The following is a 19,072-nucleotide window of genomic DNA, read 5'->3' on the forward strand; positions in this document are numbered from 1 at the left end:
GGGGATTCTGCTTGTCACTTAGGGGCCCAGGCTGATGGAGACTCCATCTCATCACACACTTCCACGAGACAGGAATAGGGAACTTGGTGAATTCCATATAGGCTCTTAAAACTTCCACCCATCACTTATTTCATTAGCTAAATCTAGTCATGACCATGACTAACTTCCAGGAGGCCAGGAAAAATACGGTCCTAACACATGCCTGGAAGCAGAGGGGAATCAGGATATTTGTCAACAGGCTTACAGGCTGCTACAAAGACCTTATTATGTTATGGTCAGTTATATTTCTGGCATGGTCATGGTTACAAATTTAATTTTTCAGTTAGATCCTGGCAAGAAGAACCAACTCTTTGAACTTATACATAGAACTATATCAACACAAAAAGTGGAGCAATGCACTGGCCACCACCCTAGTCACTCTTGTGAACACAGTCATTCAATGTATCATTCTCTATAGAGCCAGTGACACTATTTATACATATGACTTGTTTACAGATATATTAGAATTAGTGACATTTAAGATAAGTACCATCTCAATCCAATATACCTTATCAAAGGCCTATTTGGCTGTTTCTGAACTGTTTCTAAAAATACTGGTTAGAATCCCACTTTCTGTAGTTGTCATCCTCAACTTCTGAGGAGTCATTAGCTTGAGGATGTATTAATAATTTTCCAAATTAAGATTTCCTAGAGCAGAAGTACTGGCATAAAAATAGACATAGAGATTAATGAAACAGAATTGAGAGTCCAGAAATAAACCCTTATATTTATAGTTGATCGATTTTTGACAAAGGTGCTAAGGCAATTCATTGGGATAAAGGATAATCGATTCAATAAATGTGCTGGTACAATTGATTATCCACATACAAAAAGATGAATTTAGACCTTCAACTCATAACATAAACAAAAATAACTCCAAAGGGATCATAAACTTAAATGTAACAGATAAAACAATAAAAACTTTAGAAGAAAACAGGAGAACACCTTCCAGACCCTGTGTTAGGCAAAGATTTCTTATATTAATGCTTCCACCCATCATTTGTTTCTTTTTTGGACTGAAAACACAGTCCATCACTGAAAAAACTGATAAACTGGACATCATCAAAATTCAAAACTTCTGCACTTCAAAAGACATCATTAAGAAAATAAAAGACAAGAAATAGCCAAGAGGAAATATCTGCAAAACACATATCTGATAAAGGACTTGTATCCATAATATACAAAGAATACCGACAACTTAATAAGACAAACAACAAATTAACTAATGGGCTAAAGAAATGAATAGATATCTTATCAAAGAAAGTACACGAAAAGATGCTCAACATCATCAGTCATTAGGAAAATGCAAATTAAAACCAAAATGAGATACTATTTCATACCCACTAGAATAGCTACAATAATAAGACAGGCAATAACGAATGTTCATAAAGACATAGAGAAACTGGAACCCTCCTATATTGCTGATGGGAATATAAAACGGCACTGTCCTTTGGAAAACAGTGTGGCAGTTTCTCAAAAGGTTAACACGAAACTGTCATACGACCCATCAATTCTACTTCTAAGCATCTACTCAAGAGAAATGAAAATACATATCCACACAAAGACGTGCATGTGAATGTTCATAGCAGCATTAGTCGTAATAGCCCCAAACTGAAAATAAGCTCAATGTCCATCAACTGGTGAGTAGACAGACAAAATGTGTCGTATCCATACAACAGAATACTATTCAGCAATAAAAAGTAATGAACTACTGACATATGCTATGTCATGGGTGAATCTTAAAAACATTATGCTAAGTGAAAGTCCATTTGTATGAAAGTTCCAGAAAAAGCAAATTTATAGAGACAGAAAGTACACTAGTGGTTGCCTGAGGCTGGATTTTGGAATAGGGATTAACTGTAAATGGGCACAAGGGGGATGAAAATGTTCTAAAACTCATTTATGATCAGGTTGCACCACTCCACAAAGTCACTGTAAATGTTAAATGGGTGAATTTTATGATATGTAAAATGAATGAATGAATGAGTGATTGCCTATAGAATACTCTCCCTTGCAAAGGTAGCATATAAGGAATTTTATAGATTTCTGAAATTTCTGTGGAGTGCACCCATGAGGGGATGCATTCTAAGGAATTTAGCATCTGGCTCCATAAAAATCTACCATCTGAGCCAAACTCTATTCCATCATGAACTTTGAGAAACTGGTTGGACCAACGTGGCAGTCAAGGAGGGAGTCAGTACTTGGTGTAGATGTAAACAATACCAATAGGGATGCTTAGGAGGGTGGCCCACTGCCAAGAATTTTTTTAGAGAGAGTGCTTATTGCGGTTGGCACAAGTATGGTCTACTGAATTGAGGGTTAGAGACCACAGCCAGGGGAAACAAAAAGGGCTGCATCATATGACTAATCAAAAAAAGAACATGAAGCACATTACCAAAAATACCAACATAATAACCACAATCATATCGCCTTCATCAACTTCCCTAATTCTTTAAAAATTGTTTCTTGTTACCTGTTTGTGGCTTAGCATCTTTCTCCATAGAAGTCTTCTGCTTTGGGGCTGGAATTTTTCTGGAAGTCTCAAGTCCCAGGGCTCTGACAGCTTGAATCATCCAAGCATTAGTTTATGGTGATGTCAGATCCATGAGTCTATTTTCCAGTCAGTCAATTATGGTACGATCTTCAGGAAAACAAAAGGAGAGAAGAGAAGCTCCTTGTTAGCACAAACGGAAGATCGGTCAATCTATTAATTTCTAATACCAGAATAAAAGAGGGAAGAATTTTCACTGGGGTGTAATACAACAGAGCATGAACTTACTGTCAACTGCTATATTTCATGACGTCTCAGTTGATAGCTGTTTTGAGGAGAACATATTATTAGAACCTGGAGAGGGAGAGGTGGACAAGGAGAGATTGTCTTCTCAATCAATTTAACAAACTTATTTTTTATAATTCCATTTGTCCTCTCTATTGCCTCAGCTCCAAGGGAGATATGGACAGTGGATGTATTTAGAAATCTTGAGGGCCTCACAGTCTGTTTTGTAAGATGTGTATGAAAATTACTATCAATAATAAAAGGTTATTTTAAAATAAAGGATAAAATCATCTTGGAAATAGACTTGTTGACAGTCGTCATGCAGACCCTTGTTATTAAAATGCGTGTGCTTTTACTCATGTGGGAAAGTCTGCAATCACTAAACATTCACAGACACAATCCTTTACCTTGTATAAAAATCCTCTAGAAAGGACGAATTCTTCTCTTTGCTCTAACATCTTTCTCCACAATGTGAACATGATGTACAGGGCAGCTCTTATGATACTGATAAGCTGAATTTTAAAACATGGAGCATACCAATTATACCTAACTATTTTTAGCATCCCTCCTTGCCTCCTTCTTTACTTATGAGTACCATGCTGTGAGGGAACAAATTTTTTATGTATTCTAGCAGCTGTCTGGGAAGTGCCAAGATGATTTTGGTATAAAATATGCCTTGATAGTTTTATTATTCTGAATTTAGGACCTGATCTTGGAGAAGGGAAACAGAAAAAAAAAAAAAGTGTTGTCAGGAAATAACCTCAGTCTTGGCTGTGTTATTAATACGAAAACTATATTTTATAACAACCTTGTCACCAAGAATTTTAACTTCTCTAGAAATGAGGGATCTTATTGTTTCATGTTATATCATGACCCAAGAGCATGATGCAAGTCAGCACAAAGCCCAAAAAATTAACATGCTTTTTTGAGAAGTGAAAGTTCAAATTCAGGTTGATAACGACCTAAACTTTGCTATGAGGGCAAAACACACAGGAAACAAAAAATAACTTTTATTTATTCGTGTTAACAATAGACTGTATACTCGAAAACCATTTTACTTACAAGTGACCAATATTATTTAAAGCTTTATGCTTCTTAAAATAGAAGTAATCTGAAGAAGCACTTCTGGAATGACAGAGTAAGGACATCTGAAAATCCACTCCCCCATAAAAGCAATAACACTGGCAAAACTTGTCAAAATCAACTTTTCCAGAACTCTGGAAATTAATCAAAGCTTTCAAAAACCTACGGAGAATTTATTCAAGAAAAATGGCTGAATATCAGTAGGAACAGTGAGCTTTGTGGTACTTTTATTTGCTTTTTCCCATCCTCCTCTCCCCAACTCCACAGTAGTCTCCAAAATCAGCAGCCTCACAACTACAGTAGCTATGAAAACCAGTGGCCTAGCAGCCACTAGAGGGGGCAGAGTGGGTGTGGATCTCCCCAAAAAGCCCTATCCCTAGAGAACTGTCACTATTTGATCTATCTGGAAGCTCTGTTAAGAGCCCCATTCACAAGGCTTGTCTGACTCAGAGCCCACCCAGTGAGAAACCCAACGCCTAGGTGTTTGTCTAAATAATCAGCAGCAAATTATTTGACATCCCAGCTTCCTATCGGTTGTGGCAAACAAGAGGCAGGACAAAAAACTTAAAAGGAACATCAGGGAATGAGATGCCAAAAGGGAGCTTTGAAAAGCTCTGACATCTCTACCTGGGGATCTTGAATTCATGTGCATTTGCAGAACTGTGAATATGTCCAGGAAATACCTGAGAAGGCTCCAATCCCTCAGCTCTGGGTTAGGTGATGATCCAAAGGCAAGATCCATGAAAGAAAGAACTGATAAGCTAGATTTAGTCAAAATTAAAATTTTTTGCGTGATTAAAGACATTGTTGGAAATTCCCTGGAGGTCCAGTGGTTAGGACTCAGTGCTTTCACTGCCGGGGCCTGAGTTCGATCCCTAGTTGAGGAACTAAGATACTGCAAGCCGTGCAACATGTCAAAAAAAAAAAAAAAAGAAGACATTATCAAGAGAGTGAAAGGTGAAAGGACAAGCCACAGACTGAGAGAACATATTTGCAAAAGATATATCTGATAAATGCCTGTTATCCAAAATATACAAAGAACTTTTAAAACTAAACAATAAGAAAACAACCTGATTAAAAAAAATGGGCAAAAGATATTAATTAACGAATACTTCATCAAAGAAGATATACAGATGGCAAATAAGCATATGAAAACATGCTGCACATTATATGTCATTAGGAAGTGCAAATTAAAACAACAACATGGGGCTTCCCTGGTGGCACAGTGGTTAAGAATCCGCCTGCCAATACAGGGGACACGGGTTTGAGCCCTGGTCCGGGAAGATCCCACATGCCGCGGAGCAGCTAAGCCCATGCGCCAAAACCACTGAGGCTGCACCCTAGAGCCTGTGCTCCACAACAAGAGAAGCCACTGCAATGAGAAGCCCACACACAGCAACGAAGACCCAACGCAGCCATAAATAAATAAATAAATAAATTTATTTTAAAAAAACAACAAGGGCTTCCCTGGTGGCGCAGTGGTTGAGAGTCTGCCTGCCAATGCAGGGGACGCGGGTTCGTGCCCCGGTCCGGGAGGATTCCACATGCCGCGGAGCAGCTGGGCCCGTGAGCCATGGTCGCTGAGCCTGCGCGTCCGGAACCTGTGCTCCGCAATGGGAGAGGCCACAACAGTGAGAGGCCCGCGTACAGCCAAAAAAAAAAAAAAAAAAAACCACACACAACAACATGATACCATTACACACCTATTAGAATGTCCAGAATCTGGAACACTGACAACACCAAATACTGGCGAGGATGTGGAGCAAAAGGAACCTTCACTCATTGCTGGTGGGAATGCACAGTAATACAGCCACTTTGGAAGATAGTTTGATGGTTTCTTAAAAAACTAAACATACTCTTACCACATGATCCAGCACTCATGCTCCTTAGTATTTACCCAAAGGAGTTGAAAAGTTATTTCTACACTAAGACCTGCACATTAAGGTCTAGAGCAGCTTTATTCATAACTGCTAAACCTTGGAAGCAACCAAGAGGTCCTTCAGTAGGTGAGTGAGTAAATAAACTGTGGTACACCCAGATAATGGAATATTATTCAACACTAAAAAGAAATGAACTATCAAGCCATGAAAACACATGGGGGAACTGGGGACTTCCCTGGTGGTCCAGTGGTTAAGGATCCACCTTCCAATGCAGGGGATGCGGGTTCCATCCCTGGTCGGGGAACTAAGATCCCACATGCTGCGGGGCAACTCAGCTGGCACACGACAACTACTGAGCTCGAGTGCCTTGACAAGAGAGTCCATGTGCCGCAAACTACAGAGCGCACGTGTCCTGGAGCCTGTGCACCACAACTAGAGAAAAAAAACCTGCATGCCACAACTATAAAGAAGCCCATGCGCTATGACGAAGAGCCCGCATGCCGCAACTAAGACCAGACGCAGCCAAAAAAAATAAAGAAAATAAATAAATTAAATAAATAAATATTTTATAAAAAAGACATGGAGGAACCGTAAATATATATTACTAAGTGGAAGAAGCCAATATGAAAAAGCTACATACTGTATGTTTCTAACTATATGACATCTGGAAAAGGCAAAAGTATAGAGATAGCAAAAGGATCAGTGGTTGCTGGGATTGTGGGGAGGGGGGTGTAGGCAGAGCACAGAGGATTTTTAGTGCAGTGAAAATACTCTGTATATTATAATGATGGATACCATTACGCATTTGTCCAAATTCATTGCATGTACAACACCAAGAGTGAACCCTAATATAAATTATGGACTTTGGCTGATTAAGATGTGTCAATGTAGGTTCATCAATGTAACAATGTTACCACTCTGGTTGAGGATGTTATAATGGAGGAAGCTATGTACGTGTGGGGGCAGGGGATATATAGGAAAATTCTGCACCTTCCCCTCAATTTCATTGTGAACCTTAAGCTGCTCTAAAAAACGAAAGCCTGAATAAAAGTTTTTTTTATTAGAGGTGCTCGAAAGCAGGTTTGAAGTGGCTTCAGGTTTGAAGAATCTATAAATGTGAAGATGGAAAACAGAAATTGTCCATTCTTAAGAACCAAAAAAAAAAGGGGAAAAATGAACACAGCCTCAGGGACTTGTGGTAACCATCATGCATACCAAAATATGCACAATGGGAGTTTTATAAGGGGGGGGAGATATAAATATTATAGTATTGGAGGAATCGTGGCCTAATCTCAGATTTTATAAAAAAAATTAATCTACACATCTGAGAAGCTCAATGACGTCAAGATAATATAAACTCAAAGAAATACACACTTAAACACATCAGAGTCAAACTACTGGAAGACAAAGAGAGAATCCTACAAGCAGCAATAGAAAAACAACTTATCATGTACAAAATACCCTCAATAAGAGTAACTGCTAATGTTTCATCAGCAACGATGAAGGCCAGGAGGCAGTGGGATAATATATTCAAAGTGCTGAAGTGAAAAAGCTCAATCAAGAATTCTATAACCAAGGGGAATTCCCTGGTGGTCCAGTGGTTAGGACTCCCTGCTTTCACTGCCAAGGGTATGGGTTTAATCCCTGGTCAGGGAACTAAAATCCCACAAGCTGCACAGTTTATCCAAAAAAAAAAAAGAAAAAGAAAAAAAAAAGAATTCTATAACCAGAAAAACTATCCTTCAAAAATGAAGGAGAGGGACTTTCCCTGGTGGCACAGTGGTTAAGACTCTGCGCTCCCAATGCAGGGGGCCTGGGTTCAATCCCTGGCCAGGGAACTAGATCCCACATGCGTGCCACAACTAAGAGTTCACATGCCACAACTAAGGAGCCCGTGTGCTGCAATTAAGGAGCCCACATGCTGCAACTAAGACCCAGTGCAACCAAATAAATATTTTAAAAAAAAAGGAAGGCAAAATTAAGACATACCCAAATAAACCAAAAGTGAGAGAATTTGTTGCTAGCAGACTTTCTTTACAAGAAATACTAAAGGTTGTTCTTCAAGCTGAAATGAAAGGCCACCAGACAGTATGTGAATCCCCATGAAGAAATCAAGAGCATAAGTAGAAGTTAATATACAAAGAAATATAAAATATGGTATAAATGTATTTATGTTGTAACACTTATCCTATCTAATGGAAAAAGACAACTGTGTAAAATAATACTTATTAAAAGTCTGTTGATATGTTCATAATGTGTAAAATTATACTTTGTATGACAATAATAGTACAAAGGAGTGGGGGAGGGAATGAAGCTATATTGGAGCAAAGTTTTGAATACTATTGAAACTCGGTATTAACATCAACTAGATTGTTATAAATTATGATGTTAGTTGTAATCTCGGAGCAACTAGTAAGAAAAAACTCAAAAATTATAGTAAAAGAAACAACAAAGGCATTAAAATGGTACACTACAAAATATGAATTAAACACAAAGACGGCAGTAATGGAGAAACGGAGGGACAAAAAAGACAAACAACATATATAAAACAAAATTAAAGATGTAAAACATATCATTAGTAATTACATTTTATATAAATGGATTAAATACTCCCAATAAAAGTGCAGAGATTAGCAGATAAAAAAATCATTATCCTGAGCTTCCCTGGTGGCGCAGTTGTTGAGAGTCCGCCTGCCGATGCAGGGGACACGGGTTCGTGCCCCGGTCCGGGAAGATCCCACATGCCACGGAGCGGCTGGGCCTGTGAGCCATGGCCGCTGAGCCTGCGCGTCCGGAGCATGTGCTCCGCAACGGGAGAGGCCACAACAGTGAGAGGCCCGCGTACCGCAAAAAAAATAAAAATAAAAAAAATAAAGCACTGAACAAACAAGGAATAGACGGGATTTTCCCCAATGTGATAAAGGACATCTATGAAAAACCCACAGCTAACATCCTGTTCTATGCCAAAAGGCTTTACCCCTAAGATCAGCAATAAGACAGGTATATCCACTCTCATCATGTCTACTCAACACTGTACAAAAGTTGTAGCTAGGGGTATTAGTGAAGAAAAAGAAATAAGATCCATACAAATTGGAATGTTAGAAGTAAAACAATTTCTATTCACAAATGATGCGATATTCTATATAGAAAATCCTAAGGAATCCTCAAACACATGATTACTAACAAATGAGTTCAGCAACTTTGTAGGATACCAGATCAATATGCAAAAATCATTTGTATTTCTATACACTAGCAATGAACAATACAAAAATAAATTTAAGAATACAGTTCCAGGCTTCCCTGGTGGCGCAATGGTTGAGAATCTGTCTGCCAATGCAGGGGACACGGGTTCAAGCCCTGGTCCGGGAAAATCCCACATGCCGCGGAGCAACTAAGGCCGTGCGCCACAACTACTGAGCCTGCGTCCTAGAGCCCACAAGCCACAACTACTGAGCCCGCGTGCCACAACTACTGAAGCCCTTGTGCCTAGAGCCCGTGCTCTGCAACAAGAGAAGTCACCGCAATGAGAAGCCTGCGCACCGCAACAAAGAGTAGCCCCCGCTCGCCGCAGCTAGAGAAAGCCCGTGCACAGCAACGAAGACCCAACGCAGCCAAAAATAAATTAAATAAATAAATTTATTTTTTAAAAATAAAATAAAATAAAAAAAAATAAAATAAAATGTGTGGCCCAGGATAAAAAAAAAAAAAGAAGAATACAGTTCCATTCACAATAGCTTAAAAAAGAATCAAATACACAGGAAAAAATTTAACAAACGAAGTAAAAGACTTGCACAGGGGACTCCCCTGGCAGTCCAGTGGTTAAGACTCCGTGCTTCCCAGTCGCATAGCACAGGGAGATCAGCTCGGTGCTTTGTGACCACCTAGAGGGGTGGGATAGGGAGGGTGGGAGGGAGGGAGACGAAAGAGGGAAGAGATATGGGGATATATGTATAACTGATTCACTTTGTTATAAAGCAGAAACTAACACACCATTGTAAAGCAATTATACTCCAATAAAGAATTAAAAAAAAAAAAAAAAAAGACTCCGTGCTTCCACTGCAAGGGGTGTGGATTCAATCCCTAGACAGGGAAATAAGATCCCACATGCCACATGGCGAGACCAAATTAAAAAACAACAACAACAAAACGTGTACACTGAAAATTACAAAACATTGTTGAAAGAAATGCAAACCCTAAATAAATGGAAAGAAATTCCATGTTCATCAATGAGAAGACTTGATAGTGTTATGAGGACAATACTTCCCAAATTGATCTACAGATTGAACTCAATTCTTATCAAAATCTCAGCTGGCTATTTTGGAGTAACTGAAAACCTGATCCTAAAATCCATATGGACATGAAAGAGACCTACAATAGCCAAAACAATCTTGAAAAAGAACAAAATTAGAGGACTCACACTTCCTGATTTTAAAACTTACTACAAAACTATAAGACAGTACAGTAGCAGGATGGAGCTGAGAGTCCAGATTTTTGACAACAGTGCTAAGACAATGCAAGAGGGGAAAGCATAATCTTTTCAAAATATGGTGCACGTTCACAACTGAATATTCACATGCAAAAAAATTAAGCTGGACTCTATTTTACACCACACACAAAAACTAACTCAAAATGGATCAAAGGCCTAACCATAAGAGCTAAAACTATAAAACTGTAAGAAAACGTAGGGGAAAAGCTTCATAATATTACATTAGGCAGTGATTTCTTGGATATGATAGCAAAAGCACAGGTAACAAAAGAAAAAAAAGACAAACTGGACTACATCAAAATTTAAAGCTTCTGTCCAGCAAAAGACAATTAATAGAATGAAAGGCAACATACAGAATGGGAGAAAATATTTGCAAATCATGTATCTGATAAGGGGTTAATCCAGAATATATAAAGAACTCCTATAATTTAACAAAAACAAAATAACCTGATTAAAAAATGGGCAAATAACATGAATAAACATTTCTCCAAAGAAGATATACAAATTACCAACAAGCATACAAAAATAGGCTCAACATTACTAATCATTAGAGAAATGCAAATCAAAACCACAGTGACATACCACCTCATATCCACTAGGATGGCTACAATTAAAGAAACAAACAAACCAACAGAAAATAACAAGTGTAGCCAGGATGTGGAGAAACTGAAATCCTTGTACACTGCTGGTGGAAATGTAAAATTGTGCAACCATTTTGGAAAACAGTATGACAGTTCCTCAAAAATTAAAAATAGAATTACCATATGATCCAGCTATTCCACTTCTGGTTATATATCCAAAAGAATTGAAAGCAGGGTCCCAAAGAGATAGTTGTATACCTGTGTTCATAGTAGCATTCTTCACAATAGTCAGAAGGTGGAAGCAGCTCAAGTGTCCATGGATGGATGAATGGATAAAATGTGGTATATACACACAATGGAATATTATTCAGCTATAAAAAGGAACGAAATTCTGACACATGGATGAACCTTGAGGACATTATGCTAAGTGTAATAAGCCAGTCACAAAAGGACAAATAATGTATGACCCCAATTATATGAGATATCTAGAGCAGTCAAATTCTTAGAGACAGAAGGTTGAATGGTGGTTACTGAGGACTGGGGAGAGAAGGAAATGGGGAGCTGCTGACTAATGGAAATAGAGTTTCAGTTTTACAGGATGAAAATGCCCTAGAGATTTGTTGCACAACAATATGAATATACTTAACACTACTGAATTGTATACTTAAAATGGTTAAGGCAGTAAATTTTATATAGTCTGTATTTTACAATTTTTTAAAAGGCTAAAATATTGTTTAATTGAGGTATTCTCATTTATCAGATTTGAGACAATTTTTCTCTGTGACCCTGGACTTCTGTACCTCATCTTCTACCTGTGTCCATCTGGCTGCTCATAAATTAATCTGATAGCTGCCATTTAAGCCTACTCAAGCAACCTAAATGTCCATCAATAGATGAATGGAAAAAGAAGATGTGTTCATAGTAGTATTCTTTACAGTAGTCAAAAGGTGGAAGCAGGGCTTCCCTGGTGGCACAGTGGTTGAGAGTCCGCCTGCCGATGCAGGAGACGCGGGTTCGTGCCCTGGTCCAGGAAGATCCCACATGCCGTGGAGTGGCTGGGCCCGTGAGCCATGGTCACTGAGCCTGCGCGTCCAGAGCCTGTGCTCCAAAACGGGAGAGGCCACAACAGTGAGAGGCCCACGTACAGCAAAAAAAAAAAAGGTGGAAGCAGCTCAAATGTCCATGGATGGATGAATGGATAAAATGTGGTATATACACACAATGGAATATTACTCAGCCATAAAAACAAATGAAATATTGCCATTTGCAGCATATGAATGGATGTACAGATTATGATACTAAGTGAAATGTCAGGCAGAAAAAGACAAATATTATATGATATCACTTATATGTGGAATCTAAAAAAATAATACATTGCCATGTGGTGTGGCCAAAAAAATAATAATAATAATACAAATCAACTTATTTACAAAATAGAAACAGAGTCACAGACATAGAAAACAAACTTATGGTTACCTCACAGGAAAGGGGAGGGAGAAGGATAAATTAGGAGTATGGAATTAACAGATACACACCACTATATATAAAATAGATGAACAACAGGGATTTACTGTATAGCATAGGGAACTATATTCAATATCTTGTAATAACCTATAATGGAAAAGAATCTGAAGCTGTACACCTGAAGCTAACACAATATTATAAATCAAATATAGTTAATTAAAATTTTTTTTAAGCCTACTCAGTATATGTCAGGCTTTTCTACATATAATTCTCAACAATCTTCTTGTGAGCAAACTGAAGCTGAGAAAGATTCAGTGATATTTCCCACAGTTGTGGGAGGGATGGAGCTATCACTGGGTCCCATGACCTGGCCCCAAAGCCTGGGTTCTTTCTCACTAGGTCCCATTCCCCTCAAGTTAGCTTTATCCTAACAACCGCTTGGGGTCAAAAATTCAGATCCCCCTTGGAGATGAGCAATCATCTAGATTTTGATGCATGTTGAATGTGTAGACCCTGGAATGAAGAAATTAACAAATAAAGAGATGAATGAAAACAGGAATGGATCATTTGACAGACTAAAGCAACCCTGAAGAGGGTGGGATCGGAAGAGAAGGAAGAGCAGGAGGAAAGCTGAAAGAGGAAATTGTATCTATGCTTCCCAGAGCTCCTAGTCAGTCTATCCGGCGCTGAGGACAGAGAACACAGAGGGCAGTGCTGCGGCTTGGAGCTGCTGCCAACCTGAAGACAGGCCAATCCAGACTTGTGTGTGCGCCCAGCAGCAAAGGAGGCTCAGGCAAGTTGCCCTAAGGAGGGGATGGTGACAGGACACTGGGGAGACTTGGCAGGTTGGCGCATAGGGGCGGGGCATACCTCTCTTTAGAAAGATCACTCTGGCTCCTGCGGGGAAGGTGACTTGAAGGGGAAGAAACTGGAGGAGGGAAGACCTTACCCCAAACACAGAGCCAAGGGAAGTGAATTCCAGAAACGTTTTCGGAGAGACCTTGCCAGGGCTTGGTGATCAACTGCATGGAGGATGGGGAGGGAGAGGAAAGTCTCTATTATCAACTCTTAGGTCCCTCGGTGACAGAGCCTAAAGGAAAAGATCTGTCATGGGCGGGGTGAAAGGTGAGAGGCAGTCATGGACAGAGTAGTGGGCCATCACTTTTGCTGGGGGTCTCCCACGACTCTAAGTGCTTGTCTGGTTAGCAGCTCCAATGTGAGGGACTTTTATGTTGTCCCTCAGGTCCTAGGGTCCTGCATTTGTGTTTTGAGGGATAAGGTAGGGATCTGGTGCATCTGTCCAGAAAGAGCTGAGGAGGCCAGAGTCACGATGTGGGGGGTGGACAGGAGGAAATGGCTTTCAGAGAATAGGGAAGGAAAAAGTCTGAGAAAGCAAAGCTGTTTAAAAACAACCACCCCAGGGGCTTCCCTTGCGGTGCAGTGGTTAAGAATCTGCCTGCCAAGGCAGGGGACACGGGTTCGAGCTGGTCCAGGAAGATCCCACATGCTGCAGAGCAACTAAGCCCGTGTGCCACGACTACTGAGCCTGCGCTCTAGAGCCCACGTGCCACAACTACCAAGCCTGCGTGCCACAACTACTGAAGCCCACGTGCCTAGAGCCCGTGCTCCGCAACAAGAGAAGCCACTGCAATGAGAAGCCTGCACACTGCAACGCAGAGTAGCCCCCACTAGACACAACTAAGGAAAGCTCTCGTGCAGCAACAAAGACCTAATGCAGCCAAAAATAAATTAAAAAAAAAAAAGTAGAGTCCCAGTAGCAACCTAAATGTCCATCAACAGACTGAGTGGATAAAGAAGATGTGGTACATATATACAATGGAATATTACTCAGCCATAAAAAAGAATGAAATGATGCCATTTGCAACAACATGGATGGACCTAGAGATTATCATACTAAGTGAAATGAACCAGACAGAGAAAGACAAGTATCATATGATACTGCTTATATGTGGAATCTTTAAAAAAACAAACAAAAAAAACCACCCTTGTCATTTCTGTATCATTTAACCAAACACCATCCTGCGTGTTACCTCACTTGATCCTTGTGCTGATCAGGAGAACTCAGCAGAGCTGGGTCGCTGCCACCCCAAGGGTAACAGGGTTTCTAACCTGGCATGGGAACCCAGGTGATCCAGGGTGTAAAGGCAGGGCACTTGCTGGACATAGGATGAGGGCACTGTGTGTCCCTGGCCCCTTTCAGGGGAGCAGAGCATGAACCTGAATTATTTAGTTACTTTTCTTAGATCAAGTCCAGAGAGAAGGTGAGAGCACAAGGCATCTCCTCCACCTTGGGAAGATTCCCCCAGGGCTCACCCTCTAATCCCAGATCCCCTTCTGAGCCCTTCGAGCCTGAGGTGAGGGAGCTACCCCTTTTGCCGATCTTCTCTACTTCAGTCTCAAGGAGCCTCAGGACCCCAACACTGAAGGAACAGGGTCTGACCCCATCCTTCAGTGTGGAGCTGGGGAGACTGAGGCAAGAGGTGAAGGGGGCACCCTGCATGGGACTCTCTCCCCTCAGGCTTTGGTCTCCCTAACCACAGCTGCCTCTGCAGGAAAAGAAAGGCATGCCCTGGAAATTAACACCCCTTCTGCTGTTTCTGGCCTGGATGGCCTACCAGTGCAGTGCCCAGCCCAGGACAGACCTGCTCAACGTCTGCATGGATGCCAAGCACCACAAGGTAAAGCCAGGCCCTGAGGACAAGCTACATGACCAGGTGAGGATGGACTGTGGCTCTGGGCAGGGAGGGGGCTTGTTCAGACAAGGAAGAGGAAGTCAGGGTGGCGAGGGAGGGGTCGCGGGGTCAGCCCCTTCACCACACACACACATCCTGAATTATCACTGTGGGAGAAGGTGAAGGTAGGATGCGGGGGAGTGGCTGGCGTGATTCTAGGAGTGGCCTGCTCAGGATAGGACACCGTGTCGGCAATAAGGCGGAATGATCGTTTACTGAGCACCTACCAGGTGTCATGTGTTTTCCGTGTGTGATTTCATATTCCCAGGGGTCCTGTGATGTGGGTAGATGATGTTCTCCTCCACATGACACAAATTAGGAAACTGAGGCCCAGAGAAGCACACAGACACACAAAGGAATGGGACAGGACTTGCCCTTGTGGTGGGGTAGGGGTAGGACTGAGGTGGGCAACTCCAGGGGTTTAAAGGGTGAGAGACTTCAGCGTATATTACTGCATAGCGTATCCCCTTTCCTCCTTTGCTCAGAATGCCACCTTCCAGTGAGGCTGTTCACAACCAGCCAGAAAATTTCAACAGTCATCCCATACTCCATATTTCCATTCCCTGCTGTAATTTCCTCCATATAACTGATCGGATCTTGATATATATTTTTTCTCTTTTAGTTCTTACTGTCTCCCCTCACCAGAACACATATTTCTGTTTTGTTCTCTTCTATATTCCCAGCATCTAGAACAGCAACTGGCATAAAACAAGTACTCAGTAATTATTTTTTAGTGAAAAAATAAAATACTTTGTATAAAGTATCAAGCGCTGTATAAATGAAAACTATTGTCTCCCCAAGGCAGGGTCTCTCCCAGGCTCTCACCACCCCTGCCTCCCCATCACACTGTTGTAATTGAGTCTCTCCCAAGACCAGAGTTTCTGGAGGCCAAGGACAGAGAGGTCCTAACAGCGAGCGTTCCTAGGACAACCTACCTGGGGCAGGAGGGCAAGAGCCAAATGGGAAGAGGCTGGAGGTGGCAGAGCTTGTGGTCGGGGAGGCAGTTAGTCTCATGTCTTCCCCCCCCCCACCCCCCCGCAGTGCATCCCCTGGAAGAAGAATGCCTGCTGCTCTGCCAAAGTCAGCCAGGAGCTGCACAGGGACACCTCCTCCCTGTATAACTTTAACTGGGAGCACTGTGGCAAGATGAAGCCCGCCTGCAAGCGCCACTTCATTCAGGACAACTGCCTCTACGAGTGCTCACCTAACCTGGGGCCCTGGATCCAGGAGGTATTGGTGTCTCCCTCACCCCACCCCAGCAGGCTGTCGCCCAACTCAGTCAAGGCTGTTCCTACCAACATCTCAGGCTGACTGGAGCCCTCCCTCCCCCGGCTCCCCCCAGGTGAACCAGAGCTGGCGCAAAGAACGGTTCCTGAACGTGCCCCTGTGCAAAGAGGACTGTCAGAGCTGGTGGGAAGACTGCCGCACCTCCTACACCTGCAAGGCCGACTGGCACAAAGGCTGGAACTGGACCTCAGGTGAGGGCCTGAGGGTGGGGAGATGGAGGTGGAGAATGGAGAAAGGGGTTTTGAGGATTTGGGGTTGGGCAAGTATTTCTAAGGGGGGCCAGAAATGAGTTTTGGGCCCAGGGGCTGAATGTCCGTGCCTACCCTCTCTCCCCCTGCAGGATCTAACAAGTGCCCAACTGGGACCACCTGTGGCACATTTGAGTTCTACTTCCCCACGCCAGCAGCCCTGTGTGAGGGCCTCTGGAGTAACTCCTACAAGCTCAGCAACTACAGCCGGGGCAGTGGCCGCTGCATCCAGATGTGGTTCGACCCCGCCCAGGGCAACCCCAACGAGGAGGTGGCGAGGTTCTATGCCTTGGCCATGAGTGCTGGGGCCATGCCCCAGGGGATTAGACCTCTCCTGCTCTGCCTGGCCCTGATTTTGCCACTCTGGCTCCATGAATGAGTCCAGCCATCCCCAGACAGTCCTCAGGTTTGATGACCAGGCTGGGCTCAGCTCAGCTCCCACAAATGAGGAAGCCATAAGCATGCCTCCATCCATTACCCATCCCTCTGTCATCTAGTTCCTGCTCCATGGTGGGGCCTGTGGTTTCTCTGACAGCCAGTTCTAAAAAACAGACCAACACATCCATGTCTGATGAATTATTTTTGTTGTGAGTTTGTGGGTGGTAGAGGGCAGATTCCATAGTTTTTGGATTCCTTCAGATTAGAGAAATGAGACATGGGTTTGAAACCCAGCTCTGCTACTATGTGAAAGTGAAGCAGTTGCTTGACTGCTCTAAACCATACCTCCTCAATAAAATGAAGATAATAATCCTTCCTTCTCTCATGGTTGTTAAATGTTGCCTAAAAACCATGTGTGCCTAGTGCCTGCACATTAATAGTCCTCAGGGATCCTGTTGCCCTTGTAGCCCCAAATGAGAGCGCCAAGTCCAGAACTTCATTATTTATACTGGGCCCCAAATACCCTTCCTTTCCCCCAGGCCTTGTCTGCCTGGCTCTGTGCTCAGCTCTGCTGCTCTGGGAAAGCTGGGGATGGGAGCCAGGGAAGGCTTTGGATTCCCGGGGCAGGGGGTGCAGCGGGTCTGGTGTGAAAATAAATTCACCCATGTGGATTGAAGGGGCAGAGTTGGGGCTTGGGAGCCTCAGAGGAGGAAGACAGCAGATTGGGGAGAGCATCTGTGAGGTTCCTGGGGAGGAAATACTCCGGAGCCTTGCACTGGTTCAGCCCTGCTGTATCCTGGAAGCGTGGCTGGAAAAGCGGCGGAAACCCTTAGGGGCTTCCCAGGGGCAGGAACTTCTCTGGCACCTTTGTCCCCTCCAGGGTTGGTAGATATGCCTCTCCTAGAGGATTGCTCTGTCGTTGCACAGCCCCCAGGAACTGGGCCTGAGTTTATATCTCAGGGTCTCCCCCTTCCCCTTTCCCCCTGGGGAAGCCTTTGTCTCCACATCCCAACCGCAGTTATCGTCAGAGAGGCGCAGGTACCTGTGTGAGAACGCCAGGCAGGAGGTGTCATCAAGCTAGGACGAGAACCCAGAAGTGAAGACTCGTAGTCCAGGTCTCTCCCGCCGCCTCATACCAAGAGGTGACTGATAGGGGAAGCTGGCCACAGATTGGAGGACGAGTTATTGGGTTGCTGGAGGGGTCCTGAGACGCTGTTTACCGTGTGGGTGAGTCTCAGTCACTACATTTACCTAGTCTGGAAGGCCCCACAGACCCCGCTCCACGTCCCAGGCTTTGCTCCAGCTGGGTGAAGTCAATGCACATTTGAAACAGAGAAAGGAGCTCGTCGGAACTGACCCAGACACAGGTTCAATTTAGCAAAGTGAAAGTTCTCTCGCAGGTTAAAGGGGATCCTCCGACAGCGGCCTAAGAGTTGGCAGCAATGGGAGCCAGGCTGGAGGCCTGCGCCTTTAAGGATCCAGGGGGCGGAGGGGCGGGGCAGGAAGCGTACTCCCAGGAGACGCCGCCACCGGCTAGGTCTTTTTGTGGGGAGGGGCGGGCCAGACCCTCCTAAGGACCCCGCCCCCTTTCCGGGAGGCCCAGGGGGCCCTACCGCCCCTTGTGGGAGGGGAAGGGGCCGGGGGTTGTCGGAGCGAGCCTGGTCTAGGGCGCTCCTGGCTCCGCGTCCCGCCCACAGAGGCTCGAGTTTGTTGACTTGGAGGGAGTAGCTGGGATGGGGGCGGGTGCTAATAATACTCGTTCGTTCCATTGCCTCGCTTTACAGTTTACACAGCTGTCACCTTCGTTACTCCTTAATTAATAATAAAAATAGCCGCTGTTCGGGAGCGCCCACTGAATGCCAGGCCCCGTGCGGAGAGCTTTACAAGAACGGTCCTATTGAGTCTGCCCTCATAAAGTTATCCCCATTTTACAGAGCCGGAAGGCGAGGCTCTGAGAGGCGCCGTGACTCGCCCGAGGTCAATCGGCTGGTTAGCGGCTCCGGAATCAAGGCACTGGGCCGGGCGAGGCGGGGCGCGGGTTCTACCCCCGGCTCGGCGGAGAGCCGCGGGGGCGGGGCGGCGGGCGGGGCGGAAGGC

At 43.5% G+C, this 19,072-nt stretch overlaps 2 protein-coding genes across 3 annotated transcripts in view; one reads left to right on the forward strand and one right to left on the reverse strand.

The window, feature by feature from the left end:
- Nucleotides 1–18,562, reverse strand: part of ANAPC15 (anaphase promoting complex subunit 15) — a 70,139-nt gene extending 51,577 nt beyond the window's left edge. The window contains exons 1-2 of the mRNA XM_067750194.1: nucleotides 18,018–18,562; nucleotides 2,513–2,680 (exon numbers count right to left, since the gene is read on the reverse strand). Of these exons, the coding sequence (XP_067606295.1) occupies nucleotides 2,513–2,612 (100 nt within the window). The 5' untranslated portion in view covers nucleotides 2,613–2,680; nucleotides 18,018–18,562. The remainder of the gene's footprint in view (nucleotides 1–2,512; nucleotides 2,681–18,017) is intronic.
- LOC137231316 (folate receptor beta-like) lies at nucleotides 12,924–17,347 on the forward strand. 2 transcript variants are annotated; one of them, XM_067751807.1, is made up of 5 exons: nucleotides 12,924–13,097; nucleotides 14,866–15,044; nucleotides 16,104–16,292; nucleotides 16,405–16,540; nucleotides 16,690–17,347. In XM_067751807.1, exons 2-5 carry the CDS (start codon nucleotides 14,895–14,897, stop codon nucleotides 16,974–16,976), a joined length of 762 nt encoding a protein of 253 aa, XP_067607908.1. In that variant the 5' UTR covers nucleotides 12,924–13,097; nucleotides 14,866–14,894; the 3' UTR covers nucleotides 16,977–17,347. The 2 variants fall into 2 exon arrangements, with proteins under 2 accessions (XP_067607908.1, XP_067607907.1); XM_067751806.1 differs by having other exon boundaries at nucleotides 12,927–13,102; nucleotides 14,883–15,044.
- Nucleotides 18,563–19,072: the final 510 nt, after the last annotated feature.

The sequence above is a fragment of the Pseudorca crassidens genome, chromosome 9, assembly GCF_039906515.1.
Source record: "Pseudorca crassidens isolate mPseCra1 chromosome 9, mPseCra1.hap1, whole genome shotgun sequence".
Classification (NCBI taxonomy): Eukaryota; Metazoa; Chordata; class Mammalia; order Artiodactyla; family Delphinidae; genus Pseudorca; species Pseudorca crassidens.